This window comes from Triplophysa rosa, linkage group LG18 (genome assembly GCF_024868665.1).
Source record: "Triplophysa rosa linkage group LG18, Trosa_1v2, whole genome shotgun sequence".
Taxonomy (NCBI): Eukaryota; Metazoa; Chordata; class Actinopteri; order Cypriniformes; family Nemacheilidae; genus Triplophysa; species Triplophysa rosa.
Window position 1 is genome coordinate 20163888 of NC_079907.1, and position 26349 is coordinate 20190236.

The 26349-nt window shown below is 37.6% G+C and overlaps 2 protein-coding genes across 10 annotated transcripts; one reads left to right on the forward strand and one right to left on the reverse strand.

Annotated features, from left to right (window-relative positions):
* Positions 1-1412: 1412 nt before the first annotated feature.
* Positions 1413-15060, reverse strand: LOC130569611 (ribosomal protein S6 kinase beta-2-like). 3 transcript variants are annotated; one of them, XM_057359355.1, is made up of 18 exons: positions 14783-15060; positions 13886-13922; positions 13746-13794; positions 10654-10702; positions 10052-10089; positions 9850-9964; positions 8836-8904; positions 8569-8716; positions 8210-8267; positions 7960-8060; positions 6030-6120; positions 5756-5846; positions 5550-5657; positions 5406-5468; positions 5126-5203; positions 4891-4995; positions 4311-4423; positions 1413-1601 (listed from the first exon to the last, which is right to left on the reverse strand). In XM_057359355.1, the coding sequence occupies exons 4-18, from the start codon at positions 10699-10701 to the stop codon at positions 1445-1447; spliced, it is 1383 nt and encodes a 460-aa protein (XP_057215338.1). In that variant the 5' UTR covers position 10702; positions 13746-13794; positions 13886-13922; positions 14783-15060; the 3' UTR covers positions 1413-1444. The 3 variants fall into 3 exon arrangements, with proteins under 3 accessions (XP_057215338.1, XP_057215336.1, XP_057215337.1); XM_057359353.1 differs by having other exon boundaries at positions 13886-13925; XM_057359354.1 differs by lacking the exon at positions 13886-13922.
* A 2851-nt stretch (positions 15061-17911) lies between these two features.
* Positions 17912-25220, forward strand: LOC130569618 (uncharacterized). 7 transcript variants are annotated; one of them, XM_057359364.1, is made up of 6 exons: positions 17912-18190; positions 19850-19899; positions 20057-20224; positions 20302-20408; positions 24166-24863; positions 24979-25220. In XM_057359364.1, the coding sequence occupies exons 5-6, from the start codon at positions 24177-24179 to the stop codon at positions 25177-25179; spliced, it is 888 nt and encodes a 295-aa protein (XP_057215347.1). In that variant the 5' UTR covers positions 17912-18190; positions 19850-19899; positions 20057-20224; positions 20302-20408; positions 24166-24176; the 3' UTR covers positions 25180-25220. The 7 variants fall into 7 exon arrangements, with proteins under 7 accessions (XP_057215347.1, XP_057215345.1, XP_057215346.1 ...); XM_057359362.1 differs by lacking the exon at positions 19850-19899; XM_057359363.1 differs by lacking the exon at positions 19850-19899 and having other exon boundaries at positions 20307-20408.
* Positions 25221-26349: the final 1129 nt, after the last annotated feature.

The following is a 26349-nucleotide window of genomic DNA, read 5'->3' on the forward strand; positions in this document are numbered from 1 at the left end:
GTTACTGAGAGTAATATGCATGTAACGTCAGCCGTAGACACATGAAGACTGCGTAACTATCAATACATTTCAACCGAGGATTTGTCAAGACAACCAAGGATCTGTAATGTATGTGTGCCAAATGGAAGTAAATATCAGTCAAGCCAATAACAATGTCAAAGACGCATGTAGTACCAATCTTGACTGTATTCATAATCTGATGAAAATGATGAACATGATTTTTTTACATCAGTGATGCTTTGATTTAAATAAGAGATGCGAAGCAGATGTAGAAGTAAATAAAGACCGTGCAGACGGTATGATACACCACAAACACTTCTGCCGAGTTCAGTCTATTTCATCTGCACTTTGATGAGCTTTCTGTTTCTTCTTTCGGCCTGATGTTTTGATAGGCTGTGTGGCAATATTCTGCAGAGAAAGTGTTTTGTTCTGGACATATGGAGGCTCTTCGGCATCAACACTGCTCCTAAAGATCTCAGAAGAGCTAAAATGGGGAGAAAAGCGAGAAGGAAATAAGGTAAATCTAAATATACACTTCAATATAAAACATTTGGCCTTTTATAGCACAGTGCTCCCAAAAAGTATTTAAGTCACATTAATAAGATTCATTTAATGTAAATGTAATATTGATTTGCATCGTATTGGCTACACTCTGTCTTAATTTGAAACATTGGATCTATTGTATATTTTAAATAACAACTTTACTTCATTGTGCGAATATTTTAATGCAATATACACTGCCCGTCCAAAATAAAAGTCACCACCTGGATTTAACTGAACAAATAGGTAAGAGCCTCCCATTGGATTGGACATCTAGGGTCAGCAACGTTAGGTGCCCAAAGAATAACTGACTGCCTGCATATACTGAATGACCAGGTTATTCCATTAATGAGTTTTTTCTTCCCTGATGGCACGGGCACATTCCAAGATGACAATGCCAGGATTCATTGGGCTCAAATTGTGAAAGAGTGGTTCAGGGAGCATGAGACATCATTTTCACACATGGATTGGCCACCACAGAGTCCACACCTTAACCCCATTGAGAATCTTTGGGATGTGCTGGAGAAAACTTTGCGCAGCGATACAAGATCTTGGCGAAAAATGTATGCAAGTCTGGACGGGAAAAAAATGGACATTCTGGACATTGCAGAAGCTTATCGAAACGATGCCACGGCGAATGCGTGCCATTATCAAAGCTAAAGGCGGTCCAACGAAATATTAGAGTGTGTGACTTTTTTTTTGACGGCAGTGTAATAGAGTTTATTAGTGTTTTTGGACAAAATGTTCCTTTCACCATAACATCATTTCTGTGTTGTAGACATTTTGTAAATCAAAAATACAGAAACATTTATGCAAAGGACGTGCTTTTGTGTGCACAGTGGAATGAGAAGATGTACCTCAGAGATGCAGACGGTATGATACACCACAAACACTTCTGCCGAGTTCAGTCTATTTCATCTGCACTTTGATGAGCTTTCTGTTTCTTCTTTCGGCCTGATGTTTTGATAGGCTGTGTGGCAATATTCTGCAGAGAAAGTGTTTTGTTCTGGACATATGGAGGCTCTTCGGCATCAACACTGCTCCTAAAGATCTCAGAAGAGCTAAAATGGGGAGAAAAGCGAGAAGGAAATAAGGTAAATCTAAATATACACTTCAATATAAAACATTTGGCCTTTTATAGCACAGTGCTCCCAAAAAGTATTTAAGTCACATTAATAAGATTCATTTAATGTAAATGTAGTATTGATTTGCATCGTATTGGCTACACTCTGTCTTAATTTGAAACATTGGATCTATTGTATATTTTAAATAACAACTTTACTTCATTGTGCGAATATTTTAATGCAATATACACTGCCCGTCCAAAATAAAAGTCACCACCTGGATTTAACTGAACAAATAGGTAAGAGCCTCCCATTGGATTGGACTTCTAGGGTCAGCAACGTTAGGTGCCCAAAGAATAACTGACTGCCTGCATATACTGAATGACCAGGTTATTCCATTAATGAGTTTTTTCTTCCCTGATGGCACGGGCACATTCCAAGATGACAATGCCAGGATTCATTNTGTGTGTGGACTGCTGTTCTGTCTGCATATCTGTCGAGGTTTGGGTTCAAAAGAAAATGCCTCCTTTAAACTCTCCAACACAGATGGTGCAACATACGTGAACCCCTGAAAACACATTCATAATCATGTCAGAACAAGTACTTCTTACATATTGTGTAACTGTACTATAATTCAGGCCAAAGTTCAAGTGAAGAACACGAAGTTCAGCTGGGAATGTAAATTCTACAGGAATACTTCCCTATTAAACCAATGCATAATAAACGGAAAAAAAAAAACATTTCTCTTTCAAAGGAAATGGTTCGATGCAAACTTCTGATAACATTTATCACATAAAATTGATCAGGTCATGACTACATAACCATGGAGTAATTACCAATATGCCAAGTTATTAAATTGATAGATTATTATTATTAAACTAATATTATGTGATGACCGCAAAACAAGCTTTTCTAGTATTGCGTGCCATATGAGGCAGGTCTTTCAAGATGTCTTGAATAACCCAAATCTACACTCTTTGCTTCTGTCTATTCTTCTGTGGGTTATGGTGAGTGATGCATATGAATAAACTCAACTGCAAACGCGTTGGCGGAGTCATTCAGTGTGGTGTCATCAGGACTGTCCACAGGAGTCTGCCGGGTGAAGTGACTGTCGAACTGACTCACATCATCATCCGATTGCTGAAGAATAAAGCAAAGAGGCTTTTGTAACATGTGACAAAAGCTAGCAGAATTCAGCTCGCTGAAACATCACAATTCACAGGATTCGTTTCCAAAACTACGACAGCTATAATAGTGTTATTGGCAGTACCAGGCGAGGCAGGTACGGCGGCTCAACGCGTTTGTTCAGCAAATCATCCCATTTGACGTGTCTGAAAAAATGATGTTTCTGAAACACAAACGTTGGAAAATAAATCACCTTATTAAAGAAAAGCAAGATTGTTGTACTGAGTTTTATTACGGCTGTCTTCACAGGTTCAGTACAACACTCTTGTTCATGTGATGTCACTTTTCTAGAACAGTTCTAAAAAAACAAGCTGTCAGTATTGATTCATAATATTTCAGTGCAGCAGATCAGAACTAGATTTTACCTTGATATCTTCACAGTCGGCCTTGCTGGAACCAAGTCTCTGTGCTGGATTTTTCTTTAGCAGCTATAGGAAAGAAATAAAGGTTCAGTTGTTTTAGGAACTCAAAACGTCTTCATGGAGCTTCTTTGCAGAGAGACATTTGACCTTTTTGATCATGTCTTTTGCGTCAGGTGTGAGGTAGGGCGGGAGATTGAGTTTACACTTCAGAATCTTTTCAGTGGTCTTCTTTCTGTTCTGTGCAGTGAAAGGAGGCTGTATAAAATAAAAAAAGGAAATCTTTCCCTAAACATTTCCAAACTCCTTAAACATATATCTGTGGCTTAATATATCAAGTTTTTTTTATCCTTCATAATCTCTCACCGATCCGGTCATCATGTCAAACATCAGGGCTCCCAGACTCCACCAATCCACAGCTCTGTTGTGCCCTGAATGGGTCAGGATTTCTGGTGCCCTGTGTCAAAAGTGAGAACCCAACATGAGAAATTCAAAGACGTGGATACTGTTATTCTAATTTGTAGTGACATTTTTAGACAAATTAGCCATTATATTTCTAGCGTGTGGTTACGCCATATCAGTACAAAATATGTCTGTGTACTTTATTACGTGTAGGTCAGCTACAGTGCTCATAACTCACATGTACTCAATGGTACCACAGAAAGTATGTGTGACACTTTCATCATGGATGGACTCCTTACACAGGCCAAAGTCGGGCTCAAATTGTGAAAGAGTGGTTCAGGGAGCATGAGACATCATTTTCACACATGGATTGGCCACCACAGAGTCCACACCTTAACCCCATTGAGAATCTTTGGGATGTGCTGGAGAAAACTTTGCGCAGCGATACAAGATCTTGGCGAAAAATGTATGCAAGTCTGGACGGGAAAAAAAAGGACATTCTGGACATTGCAGAAGCTTATCGAAACGATGCCACGGCGAATGCGTGCCATTATCAAAGCTAAAGGCGGTCCAACGAAATATTAGAGTGTGTGACTTTTTTTTTGACGGCAGTGTAATAGAGTTTATTAGTGTTTTTGGACAAAATGTTCCTTTCACCATAACATCATTTCTGTGTTGTAGACATTTTGTAAATCAAAAATACAGAAACATTTATGCAAAGGACGTGCTTTTGTGTGCACAGTGGAATGAGAAGATGTACCTCAGAGATGTGTGTGGACTGCTGTTCTGTCTGCATATCTGTCGAGGTTTGGGTTCAAAAGAAAATGCCTCCTTTAAACTCTCCAACACAGATGGTGCAACATACGTGAACCCCTGAAAACACATTCATAATCATGTCAGAACAAGTACTTCTTACATATTGTGTAACTGTACTATAATTCAGGCCAAAGTTCAAGTGAAGAACACGAAGTTCAGCTGGGAATGTAAATTCTACAGGAATACTTCCCTATTAAACCAATGCATAATAAACGGGAAAAAAAAAACATTTCTCTTTCAAAGGAAATGGTTCGATGCAAACTTCTGATAACATTTATCACATAAAATTGATCAGGTCATGACTACATAACCATGGAGTAATTACCAATATGCCAAGTTATTAAATTGATAGATTATTATTATTAAACTAATATTATGTGATGACCGCAAAACAAGCTTTTCTAGTATTGCGTGCCATATGAGGCAGGTCTTTCAAGATGTCTTGAATAACCCAAATCTACACTCTTTGCTTCTGTCTATTCTTCTGTGGGTTAAGGTGAGTGATGCATATGAATAAACTCAACTGCAAACGCGTTGGCGGAGTCATTCAGTGTGGTGTCATCAGGACTGTCCACAGGAGTCTGCCGGGTGAAGTGACTGTCGAACTGACTCACATCATCATCCGATTGCTGAAGAATAAAGCAAAGAGGCTTTTGTAACATGTGACAAAAGCTAGCAGAATTCAGCTCGCTGAAACATCACAATTCACAGGATTCGTTTCCAAAACTACGACAGCTATAATAGTGTTATTGGCAGTACCAGGCGAGGCAGGTACGGCGGCTCAACGCGTTTGTTCAGCAAATCATCCCATTTGACGTGTCTGAAAAAATGATGTTTCTGAAACACAAACGTTGGAAAATAAATCACCTTATTAAAGAAAAGCAAGATTGTTGTACTGAGTTTTATTACGGCTGTCATCACAGGTTCAGTACAACACTCTTGTTCATGTGATGTCACTTTTCTAGAACAGTTCTAAAAAAACAAGCTGTCAGTATTGATTCATAATATTTCAGTGCAGCAGATCAGAACTAGATTTTACCTTGATATCTTCACAGTCGGCCTTGCTGGAACCAAGTCTCTGTGCTGGATTTTTCTTTAGCAGCTATAGGAAAGAAATAAAGGTTCAGTTGTTTTAGGAACTCAAAACGTCTTCATGGAGCTTCTTTGCAGAGAGACATTTGACCTTTTTGATCATGTCTTTTGCGTCAGGTGTGAGGTAGGGCGGGAGATTGAGTTTACACTTCAGAATCTTTTCAGTGGTCTTCTTTCTGTTCTGTGCAGTGAAAGGAGGCTGTATAAAATAAAAAAAGGAAATCTTTCCCTAAACATTTCCAAACATATATCTGTGGCTTAATATATCAAGTTTTTTTATCCTTCATAATCTCTCACCGATCCGGTCATCATGTCAAACATCAGGGCTCCCAGACTCCACCAATCCACAGCTCTGTTGTGCCCTGAATGGGTCAGGATTTCTGGTGCCCTGTGTCAAAAGTGAGAACCCAACATGAGAAATTCAAAGACGTGGATACTGTTATTCTAATTTGTAGTGACATTTTTAGACAAATTAGCCATTATATTTCTAGCGTGTGGTTACGCCATATCAGTACAAAATATGTCTGTGTACTTTATTACGTGTAGGTCAGCTACAGTGCTCATAACTCACATGTACTCAATGGTACCACAGAAAGTATGTGTGACACTTTCATCATGGATGGACTCCTTACACAGGCCAAAGTCGGTCAGTTTAATGTGACCTTAAGACATAAGAGAACATAAGGGTGAAAACTTGAGACAAATGACACACAATGTGAACTGTGAGCACATTATCATGATCCTGAAGACATGTCTATTGTCAACATGATGCTTGCATGAAGTATGAAGCAGGCTAATAATGTAAGTAAAGTGATAGTTCACCCAAAAATAATAATTCTGTCATCCTTTACTCACCCTCCTGTCATTTCAAACCCGTATGACTTTCTTTCTTCCGCAAAACACAAAATAACATATTTTGAAAATTGTTGTTAACTGGACCCCGTTAGCTTGCATTGGTTTTGTGTCCATATAATAGAAGTGAATGGGGTCCGGTGCTGTTCGGTCACCAACTTTCTTCAAAATATCTGATCCAGAATGCAGCGTGGTCTTCGCTGAACCGAAGAGAGCGCACGTCACTCCTCTCTTCATTAAGTTACATTGGCTCCCTATAGTCGCTCGAATCAAATTCAAGACTCTGCTCCTGGCCTTCAAGACCACCACTGATTTGGCACCCCCTTAAATTCACTCACTAATGCAGACTTATATACCCACCAGATCCCTACACTCTGCAAACGAACGACGTCATAACTAAATGCGTTACGGTAATGAGATTTTATGGGGAAATGCAATAAAGTACAAAATAATTCATTCCTATGTAAAAATCATTCTGTAGAGAACAAAACTATATAATGATCATTATTGAATTATACGGAATTATATATTTTAGATTTAAAAGAATGAATGCCATGATGTTTCAATGGTCTCGTGAGAATGATCCGTTCATATTTTTGATGACTAGCTTACATCATCTTTTAAAAGTGACCCGTATCTGACATCTCCATTAGATTATATACTTGGCGAAACAATCCGAGTTAGATGTACTTGAAGTTGCAAAGGAAGTAAAAGCAGTGCGCTATGCATTGGATGAAACCAAAATTATTCTACAAGGTTTTGCTTTCCTCAGCGAACATTGTGTCATTGAAAAGAGCAACGAAAATAAAATCTTGATTAAAAGAGTCATGTGATCATCACGTGGTTCACCACCATTGCTTTTTTAATGATAATTAGATCTTTTTGACGGGAATATCCGATTTGTCTGCTTATATGGAAGATGCAAATAAATGCGTCACATGTATTTTCACATATGAATGGGTCCAGTGTTGGGTGAAACTAGTTACTAAGTAATTAGTTACTGTAATTTAATTACGTTTCCCTTGAAAAGGTAAAGTAAGGGATTACTCTAATTTTTCTGTCATTTAATTACAGTTACTTCTGATGTAATTAAACTAAATACTTTGTGTAATATATGTGTGTGTGCAAGAAATGGACATCAAAATTCAAAGTCTAACTTTAAAATCCGTGCTTTAATGTATAATTCTCACATTTGTAATACTTTGGTCAGTTAATAATAATACTACTTTATGTAGTTTTATATTCTTTATTTGAATGAATTAAAAGAGCCGTTTCATGTCTTTCTTTGAATCACTTAACAAATCAAGGTTGATGTAGGATATAGAAAGTAATTAGCAATGAGTAATTAAATACTTTTCGGAGAGAGTACTTTGTACAGTACTCTAATTACGCTATTGAATATGTAATTAGTAACTAGAAATTAATTACTTTTCAGAGTAACTTGCCCAACACTGAATGGGTCATATCGGATGTGTGCCACATGGGAGGAAATATCAGAACTGGGTCACTTGAAGCATGTAGTGTCAATGTGGCCTATGTGGCTGAAAGCTCAAATTTATCTGAATCCACCAATCATTGTGGAGTCACTGCATGTCAATACCACAGTTTATTTACTTAATAAGCAAGTGTTCAATGCTAAAGTCACAAACCTTGATGATTAAGCATTATGTTTTCCGGTTTCAGGTCTCTATAGATGATTCCATTGGAATGCAGGTGTCCCAAAGCCAATGTTATCTCACCAAGATAGAAACTGTAGAGACCAAAGGAATAACGGTGTAGATTTCATTCATTAGAATCATAAGCAGGTAAAATCTTCTCCGGTTTGACCCAAAGAGCTTCTTCAGGAACTATCACTACAGTTATGCAAATATAGATGTTAACTTTTCTAATGAAACTTACCATGCAGTGTCTTCCAGAAAGATGCCCTCCTTCTCTAGTTGCATGAATAGCTCTCCACCTGCAAGCATTGAAACCCCCTTAAAATAATTTCATAAGTAACGTGCTGAAATTCATTGCATAAAACCAAAACGTTTTAAAGGAATTAGTTCTCTCTGGTCTATCTTTTCCTTGGGATTCATACAGATATTCTATAGAAGTTCTTCAAGATATATACTGAGGCTTCCCTGAACATGTCGAGAGACACCCAGTGTTTGTTCAGGAAAAGTTGGTATTGAGTTGGTATGATGTGGATTTGTGTTAATTGCCATAGACTAAGCATTTAATAAATGTTTCTTACGCAGAGAGACATTTCTGCTTACCGCTCAGACACTCGAGTATGAGGTAGAGTTTGCCACCGGTCTGAAAGGCATACCAAAGTTCCACGATGAACGGATGTCGAACCGTCTCAAGGATATCCCGCTCTGCGCGGGTGTGTGCGGTGTCCTTTGCATTACATATTATTTTGGCCTTGTGCGTGAGCAGGTGGAAATGGAGAAATGAGACGATTTGGTTTAAAGACATTAAAAGTGAAAATGAGTAATTGTGTAAGGTAGACATTTTAATAAAAGAAAAATGAAGAAGAATACCTTTTTCAGGACTTTCATAGCAAATATTTTACCAGTCTGGGCACCTTGCACCTTTCGCACCTGGAAGACCTAAAGAAATAGATATTTAACATAATTATTTTCAATATTACATGCGGGTCAAAGACGAAAAAGGGTTTAAGCATAAAAACAATAAGTATAATACTGCTTTAAATTGTTTAAATAGTTTTTAATTTAATTGAATTGCATTTTTGTTTTTCTGAGCAAAAAATAAATATCATACATTTATCCCTGATTTACAGAAGACGCCCACTAATTGTCATTCAGTGTAACAATCTTGTCAGGCATATTTACAACAAAAGTAAATTTCCGACAAATTAAAAGACTAATTACTTTCTAATTAGTTGTAATTTTTTTAGGTTGTTCACTCTTCTAGGTTTTGCCCATTTGTCAATAAGAATTGTTTTCTCATTTAAAGCACAATAAAATGAATATGCTCCCTTAATCTTTTATATATTTTAGTATGTACAAGTCAGAATAAGCATGTTGTTTGAATTTGTACATAAATATTGTGTAACACTGAATGACAATGTAACATTACTTCAACCAAATTTTGACATTTTATTCTCCAAAAACTTAACCATAAAGTAGGCATTTGACTTACATTTATTGTACTTTCTATGGACATAAAATCACTTTTATACATTTCTTTTGATGGGGACATCTTAACGTCTTTGACCCATGTATATGTACACATTGATGCAGACCTCAATCTAAACTGCAAAAGAGTTGCATGGAGGACAAATTTCGTATAGTATCTGATTCAAGATTTTATTCGTCACGTATAGAACTCTGAGATTGAGATCCACATCAATCCAGGCGATTCTCATTTCAATGTGTTAGCCTACTCAACGTTGTATCTGAAGTTACTGTCATTTTTCATGTTTAATGACTTCTTTAGATTGACCGCTTTGTTGTTTTTCTCTTGTAAGTCGTTTAGGATAAAAGCATCTGTCAAATGAAAAAATGTAAATGTACGTAGACTCAAACACTGACCTTCCCATATGCTCCTTTACCCAAAACACTGAGTAACTCAAAGCAGTCAGGTCCCACTTTCTCACGGCCTCTGTTCACATTATCACCTGTCAGCTCCACTTCTTTTGCTGGAACACTTACACAGAAAATGGGACATTGTAATAGCATATTGAGACAATTTACAGTATTTGAGTCTATTACTAAATGGACTAAAAGCATCTACCCGTCTGTTTCTGTTACTGTAAAGTTGCAGTCTTCATCCTAGACAAGGCAAGGGAGATCATGTGAGGCATTCAATGAAGAGAATACTCAAGTGTACAAGCAGGCAGTCAGTACTGAGGTTCACAATGACCCTGTTTGTACCTGGTCTCACCGCCTGTCTTGGGTGATCCTATGCAGGATCAATCATTGTTTGGGTCTTTGTCACAAAACCATTGCAACCTCATGGTGGTAATAGTCTCGTGTAGCCAGTCTTTCATACTGACCTTCAACTTTGGCCACTTTCATTGGCCAAAGCCCACCCAAGAGGCCATATGATTGACAGGTAAAGCAACCAATCACATTTGCTTTGTGCCACATCACGTTTAGGGGCGTAGTAATGTCCCCCCCTGATTCTTTTAAAATCACATTTAGGCCAAGTATAGGTACTTATTAGCAAGATGGACGACTGACAGGTGAGCAGGTGGTCATTCATTGTTCAGAATGAATCATAAACACAGTCATAGTGAAAACCACGTGTAATCCTAAGACCTTTATAAGTCAATAATAGCCCCAAAGTAAAAAAAAAAACTGCCTTTGTGAAACATTTCTGATGTATGATCTCACCTCCACATCACTCGAATCCTCCAGGTCAATGGTGAAAACTCCTGCCATTCTATAGACGAACACACACAAACATATTTGTTTCATGGTGGTGAATTTGTGATCAGCGCTGTCACTGTTGAGTAACTCGTGCCCGTGTCTAGCACATAATGCATTACAACAGCTTTGAACCGTAACCTGTCCTGTAACCATGAATTCAATAAATAAATATGCACATTGTCATTTATTTTAAAAACCTTTTAAAGATGCACCTGACTTGAAAAACAAAAAAGGATATTGTTTCCCCATTCAACTGGCTGAATTAAATTTAAAATGTGATTATTTTAACACGCTTTCAGTACTGCGCTGAAATGGATAAGCATACATGTACAGTTCTGATCGAGTCAGTATTTTTATAATGTTCTTATTTATCTGGGCCTTGGGGTCTCTGTTCTTATGCCCTGACATGTTCTTTCTGACTGTGGGAAGAAGGTGATCCAAAATCACTTGTCTGTGTGAAGTGCGTTTGTCCTTGTGCTTGTTTGTGTGTGACGTTAATCGATGGCGCACCGCTAATTTACTTAGTTTTAGTCTGTTTAGCGATTGAAACTCGTTTCCTGGTGTCGTATCAAAATCTGACTCCCCGTAAGATTACGACTCCCCTGTTTTCCCCTACGAAGGTTAGGGTCAGGATTAGGTGATTCATCTATATAAATGTCTTTGTTCTGATGAACACAGAGAAAGATATTTGGAAGAATGCTTATAACTAGTGGTATAACGGTTCTCGGTAAAAAATTGAACCGCATGGTTCTCCACCAACGGTTCGGCGCGTTGGACCGCGGCTCATCTTAAATCTGACGACGCATTTATAATATGGTTCGTTCAAAATTATAATACGTAAAACAGACGAAGTTCAGCTAATGTATGTTTGTCGATGGATACACATTTAATACCTACAACAAATCAAATAACGTAGACAAAATTCAATAGGATTGACGTATGCTTTCATCACCCGGGTGTTGTGAGACCTGAACAGCACATGTTGCTGTTTAAACTAAACTCATTCAAGCCTTGACAATTTAAACATTTAAATGCAAGATGATGCAGAAGAAAACTCGCTTGAAGATCCAAAGCATGCATAAGGAAATTCTCAGACATGGCGCAAATATTGAGTCGTCTTTGAAGCGCTTAAACGGACAAATTCACACACGAAGTAGGTCAACATGCCCCTCTTGTCGAGTATCTTAACAAACATAGTAGGTTATGTCTTAAAGGCGGGGTAACCGATTTCCGAATTACGCTTTAGACAACCGAGTCGGGCCGAGTACCAAAACAACCTTGTAGCCAATCAGCAGTAAGGTGCACAGTGCACAGGACGGACATTAGCCGAACGCTGACGAAAGCGAAAGATGGGGGTAGGGGTGTGTTTGTTTTGGTGATTTGAACATCAAATCGGACACCCCGCCTTTAAGTGAACGGACGAAACAGACAAAAAACAACGCATGTGTACAGTATCAGTGAACTGGATCGTTTCATTCCTCTTAAAGCGACAGAAGCATATTCCTGCTGCCTATTAAAAGTCAAGGAAATCACTCACTGCTTGTGACTCAATAGCTTCTGTAACTTCAATTATGATTGATCTTTATTTCATTTGTACATATGCAATTTTATGTTTTATTAGATTACTTTAATCCATTTCTACCTTAAAAGGTATATATACACAGTATCTTATTTTATTTTCTGCTTTGCTCTGTTGTTTTATTGGTGCGGTTACTTGTAGCTTGATTATTTGTTCTTATTTTTATTTGTCAGTAGTCCCTTTTCCCTGAACATAGCACAAACCAAACCGAACCGAAACCGTGACACAAACCGAACAGTGAGTAATTTGAACCGTTACACCCCTACTTATAACCAGACAGATTTTGACCCCCATTGACTCCCATAGTAGGAGAAAAACAATGGTAGTCAAAAGTGCCCCAGAACTGTTTGCTGTCCTACATTATTCAAAATGTCTTCTTTTGTGTTCAACAGAACAAAACAAATGATAAAGTAATTTTCCTACTATGGGAGTCAACGGGGGGCAAAATCTCTCTGCTTATAAGCATTCTTCCAAATATCTTTCTCTGTGTTCAGAACAAAGAAATTTATACAGATTTGGAACAACTCGAAATGTAATGGGAACACTTCCCACTCGTGTTAAGATGTAAATAATACAAATCTGTGCTGGCTTTTTGTCTTGCAAAACGTAATCCTAATAATTTATCAAATGTACTGTATTAGTGCAAATGTACTGTATTACTGTACTAACATCGCTGTGTTAGTGTAAACAGAGCTTCTCTGAGACGTCACTGCAGCATTTTATGCTTGTTCAGCACATGGATTGTTTGTGAAGACTATGACCCAGGCTTAAGAAATGTCAGATAGACCAGTTAAAATTAACCTGAGATCAAAACCCGAGTAACCAATTTAATGTTTCATTAACAAAAGACATGTTATATTTACAATTTAAGCATCAGACGTGACACAATCTTTAGCTGTGTACTGTGTGTCAGATAACATTGCTATTGCCTATGTTACCGTTTTGTGAGATGAATGTTTTCTCATTGTTATTAGATTTGATTTTGGGCATGCATGGTGACCTTGAAACAAGCCACTACAGTTTTTGTAGTTGTTCAGCTGGTTAACTCGCCTTTGATGATGGTTCAAACATACGTGGCTATATTCAAGAGGTTTCCCTTATTTACCATCCGATCCAACATATTTTCATGCAATATTTTCAAACTCTGCTCACTTACAACTTCACTGCAACGGTTCTCTCTAACCATCTGCACTACGCAAGAGTTAGTTATGACATATTATCTAGAACATAATCTGCCCTGCCTGTAGCATTTTTTAACGTTGTGATAATACATAATACACAGGGAGAGGCTCTCTCTGCCAGCTCTCTCTCCCCAAGCCAGATGTTAAAATTTGACGAAAACTTTCTGTTTAAATGAATAAATCATCAGTACATCAAATGTGAAAACACTGTTTGGATGGTTGGCAGATCCTCCTGGCGTAGGTGATAAAGGCAGTAACCAGCAGATGACTTTAGTATAACTGTGAATATTTCTTACCTGATTGTGTCCTCAGCTGTCACTCAAACTGACACCACGCCCAGAATATCTGCAGGAATGGAATTAATGACCATTGAAAAGTAATTATTATTGAAGGGATACTTCACCCAAAAATGAAAATTCTGTCATCATTTACTCACCCTCAAGTTGTTCTAAACCTGTGAAAATGTCTTTGTTCTGCTGAACACAAAGAAAGATAATTGGAAGAATATTAGCCATTTTCAGTTATGGTACATCATTCACTACCATAGTAGAAAAAAATATTGTATTTGTTTTGCTCTGTTGAACACAAAATGAGATATTTTGAAGAATTTAGAAAAACAAACAGTTCTGGGACCTTTGTGTACCATTTACATTTTTCCTACTATGGCAGTCAACAATGTCCCAGAAGTGAAAATTGCTAACATTCTACCGAATATCTTTCTTTGTGTTCATCAAAACAAAGTAATTTATACTGGTATAAAATCACATGAGGGTGAGAAAATGATGACAGAATTGTAATTTTTGGGTAAACTATCATTTTACTGTAAATTACATCTAATTGCTGAAAACAGGTTAAAAAGGAAAACAGATTACCTTTTCAGTAGATAATGGTATGTATGTATATATATATACCCATATAAAGACCATTAAAGGCACCTTTGCATAAGCTATACGTTATAGTGTATACTTTGTAGTGCATACTATATAGTGTATACTTTATTTATACATATAATGACCAGTTTGGCCAGTTTAACGGGTGAGCGCCAGTTCGGCCTGACTGGGATACCAAATTAAACCAGCAAAGACTAACAAAGAAGCTATTAGAAGAGAACTCGATCATATTTACTTGTCTGTACCGATACAACAGTACATGTGAACAAAAAATATTTTACCTTCATACAAACAGCATAACATTAACCATCATACTAACGTCAAATGTCAAAGATCGGACCACCCGGGCACTTCCGTAAAGGGTTTAAACGGACATTTTATTGTGGTTAATACAGAATGTACTTACAAAAACACAACACAACATCTTTATCTACGGGGTTTACCTTAAATCGCCAGCGCTGTCAATCTCTCTCTCCAGTCCAACAAGCGAAGTTTTAAGGACCCGCGTGCACCATCCGGCAGGCGGGCACCTTTAGTCAGAGTCAACACCTGACTTTCTTTAACTCTTTAATGTCTATATCTACATATCAAAATGTCTAACATGGTTCTGTTAAAAGTCTCAACACAAAATACTAAAAAATAAACTCCAGCTGTTTTGCTATGTTGAAAGAGGCAGTCGTGTCTTCTTTGACTCGTTGGTAGATATTGCGTATTCGACGCACAGCGCCATCTAATGTTCAATGTTCTTCAGAACTACAGTTCTGTATAAATATAGTTCTTCTTAATATCCGCTAGATGGAGCTACATATTAATTTGTGTAGTGAACAATCACACGTATTTCATTACTCAGAGGCTTCTGTGCCAAAAGTGCAATCGTGAGATTATTAACGAGGTCAACAAAATGCAATGCAATTATTTTAACATGTATTTAAGGTGACCTAAAACGACTCTTTACTTATTCAAAAAACTTTATGGAAAAACTCACATCTTTTAGCATTTGTGTTGCAGTAAAAGGAAACACAGATTGTGTTTAGAAACCAACATGAGTTCAAGCACAGCAATAGAATATTGATGTCAAGACCTACATTTGTTAACTATTTGTAAATAAAATAACGTTGTGAATGACATCTGTTTCACTACAGTAAATATCTTTGTTTTTGTAAAGCACACACAGTGACACACACACAAATATAGTCTTCATCTTTAAATGTCTTAATTACAAAAACGGCATGTTTAACGAACAAAGCAAGTATTTTTAATGCACAGCAAAAAAAAATTGCACAGTAAACTTTTTTGATGCACAGTAAACTTTTTTTGGTGCACAGTAGCTTTTTTGATGCACAGTGGTGGTAATTCTTAAAATCTTAAATACTCAAGATTGATGTATTTTGCATGATGTCCGACAAAATATGATTTCCTTTCTACTTGTGGACTTTAGGACATGCGGTCTGTTGGTCTGATGGGGTGTCATGGCGTGGATAGGCCCTGCTGCCTGGTCTATCCATAAAAGCACTGCCTGCTTTCTTCAGGGGGATATAGGCTTGATAGCAACTAGTGATGGGAAGTCCGGCTCGTTTAAAAGATTCAGCTCTTTTGGCTCTTACTCCCCAATGGCTCTTTATTTAGTATCAGCTTCTTTTTAGCCCAATTTAGCAATTGTGAATGCTTAGAGTATTATTAAGCATTTTTTATCATGTTTTCATAAAATACTTATTTTTAGGCATTTTTTGTTACAAAAAAATACACAATTCCTAATATTTAACATTTTTGGTAAAACTTTAATTGAACAATTGAACACAGAACAACAGCAAACAAATCAAATAAATGCAAAAGTCTTCACTTTTAAGACACTTGTTTAGTGCAGGTTGGCATTTAGAAATATTATAAATGCCTCAGCTTGGATGGGCTGATGCGGTTTCTCCAGCTGCACGGATGGGTGGGAAGTTCTTAGAAGTCTGTGCAGATTTGTTGTTGACCCTGCTCTGATGGATATTTTCATTTGACAAATTCTGCACTGGGCTTTGCAATCTTCAATGTTATAGAAATGCAGCCAGATGCTGCTTCTTTTTCGTTTTACGCTCATTTCTTCCAACACACTTGCACTTTAATCCAGCTGCCCCAAGGGTCTGTATACTTTTACTTCTTTTGTAAAGTCGTCCACCCGGGCTGGTTGACTCACAACATTGGTCAGCCGTGGTAAAGGTGGAAGGAATGAGGATGTATTAACTGAAGCTTATTGATCAAAATGACTCACAAAACATTAAAACATGCAGCAAAAGCAAATAACCATGAAGCATCACAAATTCATTAAGTCAATCAACAACATAAGACAACAAAAATAAAGCTATCAATATGAAATATATGATCATTTTCACCAAACACCAAAGAAAACTCAGAATTCCTCTTATTCTTGTTACATTTTTCAGATTCTGCAAGAGGTGTCCAAACATTTGACGCCCCAAAATAAAGAATCCTTGCTTTTTATTATAGTTACTCGTGGTTAATTTTCTTAAGGGCAGGAGCTAAAACATTTTTTTCCAAAGTCTAAATGATAAATTACAAAAACAATCGCATGACAAGAACAAAGACTTTAGCAATAATAATATTCAGGGCCGTATGCAGGATTTTGGAATTACAGAGGTCCAAAAACTGAAATTGGTCCAAACAAAAAAATTGACTTTCTTGATCTACATACGTATGTGCATTTTAAAACGTTTGCGGTGCAAATTACATAACAATTTTGAAAACCTTCTCTCTCTTATCATGTTTATCAGTAATGAAAGTAAACACATGGTCAAATTTATATTTTTATACAAATACTACCAGATTGAAATACAACCCGTCTTTCATAAAGGATCATAATGCATTTGGGTTTGAAATTACATAAAGGTAAGAGGTTTCCATTTTTGAGTGAACTGTCCCTTTAACCTTTTTGTGTAGCTAAGTTGCAGACGCTTAGGTTTTTATTCAACATAGGTCAATTTAAAATAATATAGAAACAGAATTAAAGAACGAGAATTTGTTTAAAAGTGATGCATTTGGATTATTTGGAAATCATATAGTTGTTTTAATAGGCTAACCTCAACCTAAAAACACTCCTGAGTCAAAGCCACGCAGTTTAGCATGAACTAGTGAAGGTCTGGTAATGTTTTTGTCGCGTCAAACTGACATTAAACACGTAAATGATTTCGCCGTTTTGTAGTTTGGATTACTGGATATTACAATCGGTCGTTTACTTGTTGTTTAAATGTGGACGCGCGTCAAGCACGCTCAAAACGAGAGTGCAAACTCCCAGGCGCTCTGAAAAGAGGGAGAAAGCGACACAGTCAGCGTTTTGCAGGCATTTTTAGACGCGACATGTGAATGGCCGCTAACATTTCTATAAAACATTAAACAGTTATCTACTTACATGATCGCGCTCTTTCACAGTAGAAACTGAACTTGAGCTTGACTTCTGTCAATAGCAACTCACGCCTTCTTTCATTTGATTGGACAGTAATCCTCGCCTTTCTTCATTTGATTGGCCAACTCAATCAGATGACACTTAAGAGCTCTGTTAAACAGTTGAGGGAGATCAGAAAATGAGATCAGTTATCTAGGAGTTTTCTACTAAATTGGCATTACTAAAAACTTTCCACGACAAAACTACAGAGGTCTGGACCTCGGGGACATCGATGGTGGATACGGCCATGATAATAATTTAATTTCGTTCTTTGCGCCGGTAATTTACATGTGCACGAGGTCTGCACGCGCGCTTCTGACTAATTCCTGGGGCTGCCATTTTTTTCCAGGGAACTGTGGGTTATACATTTGGATTTTATATCATATTCAATATTCGACGTATTTCTATGGTAAGTAAATGGTGTCTTACAACGACTTCACATCTGTGTTTGTGACGAATCTGGCTTTAATTTGTACGTCAGTGTAATGGACATACTGCAAAAACCACATTGAAGCCGCACACGGACACGATACGAGAATCCTAAAATATTACTATAATCCGACATAGATGATGCTGTTTACAGTCGAAATGTTAAACATATAAAAGAAGACAAAGGTATAAATAGCAATCCGTTTTGCTGTAATTCACTCCGCTGCAGCTGCGATCTCCATTAGTCACATTAGAAGCCAAATCTACTCTCCTACAATCTTATTATTGTCTCCAGACTTACCCACGCTTATTGTTATAATATAAAAAGAGTTTATTATCAATTATTTGATGATAATATTATAAAAAACATATATTAATTATAAAACATTGCTAAGTCTGCTGTTGGAGACTTGCCATTGGCTGTTGTTTTGAATAACTAATGACGCAGGTCTAATCTAGGCCTTGGAGCTGTTTTGGGAACAAAAACAGCTTTTATGTAGTCACTTATTAATATAATTATGTTTGTATGTGTATAATAAATACATATCTGACGAATTCTGCTTCTAAAGTGTGAAATTGATATATTGTTTTAAAAAATACCATTAATGAAACGGTTGTTCCTTTTTCGTAGTATAAATAGCTGACGTCAAATGTCTTCATATCGAGGAGCTGCGAGCTGTTGTTGGTTGTTAGTATACACTGGATACAGGGACAGAATGGATGATACGAGTCGATGGGAACCCGGGAGGGACTCAGGAGAGACTCGGGGCCACTCTAGACTCGTATCAAGGCGGGTGGTTGGCGAATACGGGTTAGGGAGGGAGAGACTGTTGGTTCAATACCAGTGTGGATTGTGGTGGTGTTGTTGGCTCGGCAGCTCCTCTTTTGTAAAAATTTTTTTTTTAATTTTTACTGATGTGTAAATATGTTGTAAACCCCATAGATGTAAGAAATATTTAGACAATGCGTTGGTTGCTGCATCTGAAGTCTACGGCGCCGCCATATTAGTGGTGGCAACGTTCCCATACAAACGCACGCAAGCCAATGGCGGAGCTGATGTGATGTAATATTAGAAAATGTAATATTAGGGAAATTTAAATGGTGAGTCTTTATAACTTTATGCTATTTCATTCTATTTATAATGCATGGCTGTATTATTTTTGGAAAAGCTTGAGGTTTTTGCACATCGCGCAGTGGCACTGTGTGTTTGTGAATATGGCTCTCTATCACTTTATTGGCTGGTTTGAATGATAACACATGAGGGCTGCCTGTGAAGTCTCGGAGGTTCTTCGCCCGTGGCTTGTTGTCTTTGCAACGAAGTTTGTTGTGACCGTACAACCGTAAACAGTTCTTAGTTGCATGACTTTTCCAGAAGGTGGCAGTATTGTCACTGTTACCAGCACAGCAGGGGGTGGTCTGCACGCACCTGATGCACCGCGGGTACGCGCACAGTATACACTATTTCTTACTTTTCATCTGAAGGTGTATCACTAAATGTCTGAAATATGTTTAGTAGACAAGAATATAATTTTGCAAACATGCATGTGTTTTCATGACGAGACTAACATTTTATTTGATAAAAATGTTTTTTAAAATGGATGACTTTGCTCTTATTCACTGTTCTTTCTTCATTAACCAGTCACAGGATAGATGGGAACTCCTTTAATATTGTTTAAAAAGCATTTCAGGGTGAGACTTCAACACTACACTGACTATAAGACGAGTGTTTCCTGATACACAAATTGTGTGACTTTACTTCATAGTTGCATTGCCATGTTAATTCACAGTGTATAGTTTCGTTAGTTTATATAATTTATTTACACCTTTGTTAATTCTATATTTTCAGAAAACCATAACACAACCACACCAGCTCAAGTGTTTAAGTGGATTAAAGATCTGTTTGAGTGCTCTGGAGTCTTGAACCTCTTTTGAATAGAAGAGAAAACCATTTAAAACACACAACATTGTGCACAGTGAGCATAAGAACATCTGGATGAGGTTCTGGAGGTACTAGGTGAGGTTTCTGCAGGTGTTTGTGTAGTTTTTGAATTGTCTGGGTTGATAAGAGTCTTTTATCCCTCTTCTGTTCAGTAAAGCAGCTGCAGCTGAAGGAATCAACATCAGCCGAGTTTAAAGTGCTGAGATCTGAGACATCAGAATCCCCTCAGACGATCTTCAGGCCTTATAAATAAAAAGAGGTAAACAAGAGCAGAGTTTTAAAAATCCGTAAAAATAGGGCACAATATACTGTATTAATATGAAGAAATTTTCCGTATTCATTTTTTAAAGTTGTGTTGCCTGTATATGAAATTTTGCACTGCATTGAATTACATTTTAGCAAATGTTACATTTTAGGAAATGTCCGTAAAGAAACGGAAAAAGTACTTGCAGAAAATTACAGGTACATTTTCCGTAATTGTTTTTTACAGTGTAGTACTTGAGTTCACTTTAAGATTATTTGAAATCAGTTACTCTAATGGCCTTAATAGACATAAATGAACTTTATAGATTAGGACAGATTCAAATGTATTTGTGTAAAGTCAGTATACCCAGTGTAACCACAGACTAACAAACACATTTTATGTGCTTAAACAGAGGTTGCACTAAACTTTTTTATTGTCTGTCATTTTGACGGACATGCTCGTAAATCCATCATAATCTATTACCTGTCACTATGGTGCAAGGAAGCGTTACTGGGTCATTGCGTTTACTCTCTGAACATACTATATTTTAATACAACTGAATGCCCAATAAAGCCGTTGTTGTTTATGTCCATTTATATATTTAATGTATCTTTTGTCAGACATAAAATGATAATTACAGACAAATGTTTATGTTCACATGCCCAGTCAATAACATTGACAGGTGCTTGTAAATGGTGTTTTGTACTCACTCACATGTATGATGCGGTTTGGTCATGAATGTGCTGCTTCTGCCACTCACTGAACAGTGAAGATGCCAAGAGAGACCTTTTTCCACTCACTGAAAGCTAATGTTTATCCAAAGAGAGGCTAGTCGCTTTTCTGAAGGAAAAACTCTGTAAACACCGCACCACTGCGCGCTTGTGTGTGTATGCCTGCAAGCGATGCGGTGTCTGTGACAGATGCATCTGCCCCGCGAGTCTCCGCTGACTGGACTGGGCAGGGCAGGGGTAGTAGCCTACGATCACGTTCTAATGATGAAAGGAAATTACAAAATGGGGAATTACAAATTGCCCTATTGTAATCCGTCAAAATGATGGACAGCCTTCAGATTTATCTGTCACTGGTAATAAAAAATCTGTCATCGACAGAGAATTTTCTGTTAACTCGACCTCTGAGTTTAAATGAATTCTATATCCAGTGCCATTCCTAGACGTCTGGGGGGGGCCCTATGCAAACCTTTGTGATGGGCCCTTGTCACAATAGTTAAAATTAGATGAGCATAACTGTAAACTATATGAAATAATAAATCAATTAAAACTGAAAGACAAAAAAACATTAAACTGACAGTAAGAACAATTAAGTCTAAAATTTAATTCACACTTTTATTCACATGTAAATAATCGTTTACCTAAAGTAACACGTGGCTCTGGAACCATCTAGCTTTTTACTAACCAAATAAGTGATAACAAAAATAAATAAAAATGATAAATATAGTTTACTCAAGAAAGCTAAGCAAACGAAAACACATCAATAATTCTCTAAATGTGATGACACAAAAATGACATATTATCATGGGCAAACGAAATACAGTGGATTGCAGTGGTGTGCATTATAGCTGAGACTCACATGAACATTGTACAGCTGGTTTAGTCAATTCCCTGTAAATGTTATTGAAGTTATAATATTACTGTTTATGCAACTTTGGAGACAGTCCCTCAATTCACGACGTCACAAATATCGAATGTCCACACAAACCAACTGTATGCCAGTGTACATTTCCTGTAAAGTTTGTAACAGTACACTCCGAAGGCAGAAATTTGAATCCGCGACTTGTTTACATTATATTGTTTTTGATTCAGTACTCAAGGGGGCCCCCTTGTGGTGCAGGGGCCCTACGCAATTTGTGTAGTTTGCGTATAGGAAAGATTGGCTCTGTCTATATCTATTGCCCATGCCCAGTTGATATATCATAGAAAGCAGGAATATTACAGACTGGAGCTCGTTCTGTTAATCTCAAAGCTGGACTTTCATGCAACATTCATGTTACTGATTTGATCTAGCCTTATATTATGAGTAGGGCTGTCACAATTATGAAATTTGACTGACGATTAATTGTCTAATAAATCATTGCGATTATGGCGATTAATTGTCTGTCTTAGGGCTTTGGTGATTATGACGATTAATTAATTATGATTAATCTAATTATGAGACCTAGTAACTGGACTTTGCAGAAATACAGGAGATATAGAAAATAAAATTAAAATTATCACATTTTGTTGCTTTGCAGCTTGAAACGAAGACAGCCATTTTTCTTTTATCCATGTATTTACTCAGTGCAACTTCATGTCATCCAAGTAAAAGAAATAACACTGACATGCTAGAAAAAAACTGAATCGTTGAGTTAGAAAAATGAGCATCCCCTTGTGTTGTATTTTGTTGAACCACCTTTTTATTTTAATTACAGCCTGTCAGGGACGTGCACAGACATTTTGAGGGGCAGGGGGAGGGCTCAAGGGAAAAAAGGGAACTTCTCATATTTGTTTAAATTTTTTACAAACAAAAAGTTAAATATATTAAAACAACTTTTTTTTAATCCCTCACACTCGCCTAATTGTTTCATGTTGTCTCATTTTCCAACAATGTCTACAAAATAATCAGTTCACATAGAGACCATTGTCTTCCTTAGAATTCACTAATTTTATCACAAGAACAGGCAACAACAAAGGAATCTAAGCCAGACAATCGTTTTATTGCTTTTATGTAGCTACTAAAGTGATAACCAAATTTGGCATTCGATGGAAAAATATGTAATCCGTCTCACCTGTTGTTGCATGCGTGAGCTGCTCGTTCGCGTCTTGCATGCAGCGCACAGTTGTCTGGTGTATATCAGTCCTTTATAGCGGGGACAAATTTGTATTACGTTATTTTCAATAACATAAAACCTCTTCAAGAAGCTAATTTTACTGACATGTTTATTATGAAACAGATTACATACTTTTCTATCAAATGCCAAATTTGGTTATCACTTTAGTAGCTACATAAAAGCAATAAAACGATTGTCTGGCAGCAGGCCAAATCAGTCTCCAGTTAGTTAATTTCATCTATATAGCAGTGAGAACATAGAGAACGGTGATGTCATCGTCCAGCTCAGTTAAGTTCTCATATGATAGTATAGTCGAATAGGTGTCCCTAATGGAGCAAGCTTGAGGCGACGGTGGCAAGAAATCCGAACTCCATCAGGTGAAATAATGGAGAAAAAAAACCTTGGGAGAAACCAGGCTCAGGGACAGCTCTCCTCTGGCCAACAACATACGCAGTCCAAATATATAATTCAGTTTGAAGAATTTGAAAAGTATCTGGAATTGGCACAAGGCTGCCACGGTGTCTTCAGGCGCGGATTGACGACGTACACACAAATTGCCAAAAACTCGAGCTTCAATCCACTTTAGGGCAGATAATCCTCAAATACAATGTAAATCCAGCTTGAATTTAGAAAACACAAGAAAAACATAACTTCCGGCTAACAAACAGACAACAAGAGACACGTTCAAATGAACAGTAGAACCGACAAAGAATAGAGACAAAGGGGAAACTTAAATAGTGTCCAGATAATGAGTCCAATGGAAAACAAGTGCGGATGAAATCAACGATGACAGATGTGTGTGTGTGCAAAGGGTCATTGGAATTGGAGTCCGAAGGGGAACATAGGGAAAACACAGAGGGAAAACCGTTACAAGGCATGCATCACTTACTATTTCCTTACTTGACATACAGGGCACACACTGTCATTTTGCATTTCTTCCTTTCTCAGTTTTTGCTCCCATGGCAGAAGCAGACGAGTTGTGCGATTTGCTGTTTTTGTGGCTGAAAAAGAGGAAGCAGTGTGCAGAGAAGCTGTTGGCTTTGGCAAAGGAGTTGGAGGATGTACATGAAAAAAGTACAGTTTCTCAAGTGGTCGGATCTGCCACGTCCGTGATTGCACTGTCTACAGCAGGAGTCGTCACTATCCTGACAGGAGGCCTGGCCACCCCTCTTCTGGTTGCCACAACAGTGGGGACGATAGCGGGAGCTGCAGTCGACTTCGCTTCCACAGCAATAGAGGCAATCATCTCCGGCAGTACCATGAAGGACGCTAAAAGTATCATCCAAGAAGATGAGAAGATTGGAAAGAACATTCAGGAGGCAATAGAAAATCTGAAGAAGAAATGTGGAGTGCAACAAAATGGCGCTCATGGATCTACAGATGTAGGTAGTGAGGTGGCCACTCAAATTATGTGGGCACTGGCCAGACGAAATAATGTAGATGTGCCTCCGGGCTTTCTCCGAATATTCGTCAGGTCCGCGTTCTTTCAAAATTCAGGTGGACTGCATGCTGCTGCTGCCATTCCCCAAATGTTGATTTTATCTGCTGCAGCATTATGTTTTCAACTGGGCATCGAAGGCTTCGAGGTCGGTGCCAAAGGACTGGGCATGAGTGGTGCAAAAGCTGCTTCTAAAGCAGGTTTTAAGGTATTTCAGTTTTTCAAACCATTTGAGAACTGTTGAGAAATCTGTATTTTACCCAGTATTTCAAATTGACATTAGATTTGATGCTTATTTTGTACATGTGTTTTTATCTGTCTAGTTACTGGGCGTGATTGGTTTGGGCATCTCTCTGTACAGCTTGGTTTCGAGTTGTGAAGAAATGCTAAAGAGCAATCAGCGCACGAAGGCCAGCCAGGCTCTACGAAATGCAGCCAGGGAAGTACAAGAAGGAAGGAGAAACCTGGAAAAACAACTCGACGCAATGAAGTATGATCATTATTATGTTACCTTTCTATTCTGACCACAGTGAAACATGTAAATGGAAAGGTTCACATAAAGAATATAATTATTATTTTACTCCCCATGTACATGCAAATTTATACCTTGGGCTTTGGATATGTGCCTAAAGGACAAATGCACACAAATTTGTCAAAACGCCCATCTTAGTGACTAGCGAGTAGGGATGTAACGATTCACCGTGAGCCGGTTGAAAATCGATTATAATATGTGACGATTCAAATCGGTTGAGGTGTGAACTGAATCGCAATACATTTTTTGAACAGCAGGGGCCGCCATGTTCACTGCAAACCTAAACGTGGACATGCTGATATTTCTTAAATGCAAAAAAATCCAAGAAAAGCACCGACAGTATTAGTTTGTTTATATTAAAGATAGGTTGGGGTCCCATCATTTTTGTCCATGACATTTTCATTTCTTTAATATTGTAAATAATAATGTTGAATAAAAAAATCAAAAAGCAAAGTCTGATTTCTATTAAATGTGGAATAAACAATGGTGGATGCCAATTACTTTTGTCAGTGTCAAGCTATTTCAGAAAAAATTGTGCATGCTTCGTTTTTGTGGAGGGGTACCAACAAATTTGAGCACGTCTGTAAATATGAATTAACACTTTGTCTGTAAATGCACGTAGTCTGTTGCTTAGACCGGACTTTGCGCTTCATGATACAAAAATAATAATAAAGTAGTATAACCGCATATAGCAAGCACGCTGCAGACTTTGGAGACGGTCCCTAAATTCACCATTATTGACACACTCTCTTAAAGGAGTTGCTCACTGCAAAATTTGCCTCCATTGACTTTCCATAGTAGGAATAAAAACTACTATGGAAAGTCAATGGGGGCAAATGTTGAAGTGAACTACTCCTTTATACCACTGATACTCTGAGCTACTCTGTGTATTCAGTAGGTTGCTTCAGAGGCATAAGGTATACGACAATAAAACAATGCACAACTGACATAAAGGAAATTTACTTTTAATACTTGAGTACTTTTAAAAGCACGTACTTCTGTACTTTTACTTAAGTAAGAATCTGTCTTTACAACTTTTACTTGTAGTGGAGTAATATTTGACCAGTAGTATCTGTACTTTCACTCAAGTAAGGAAGTTGTGTACTTCGTCCACCTCTGCTCGTCACACATCATTACTGCCACTCGCAGAACAAACTGTGCA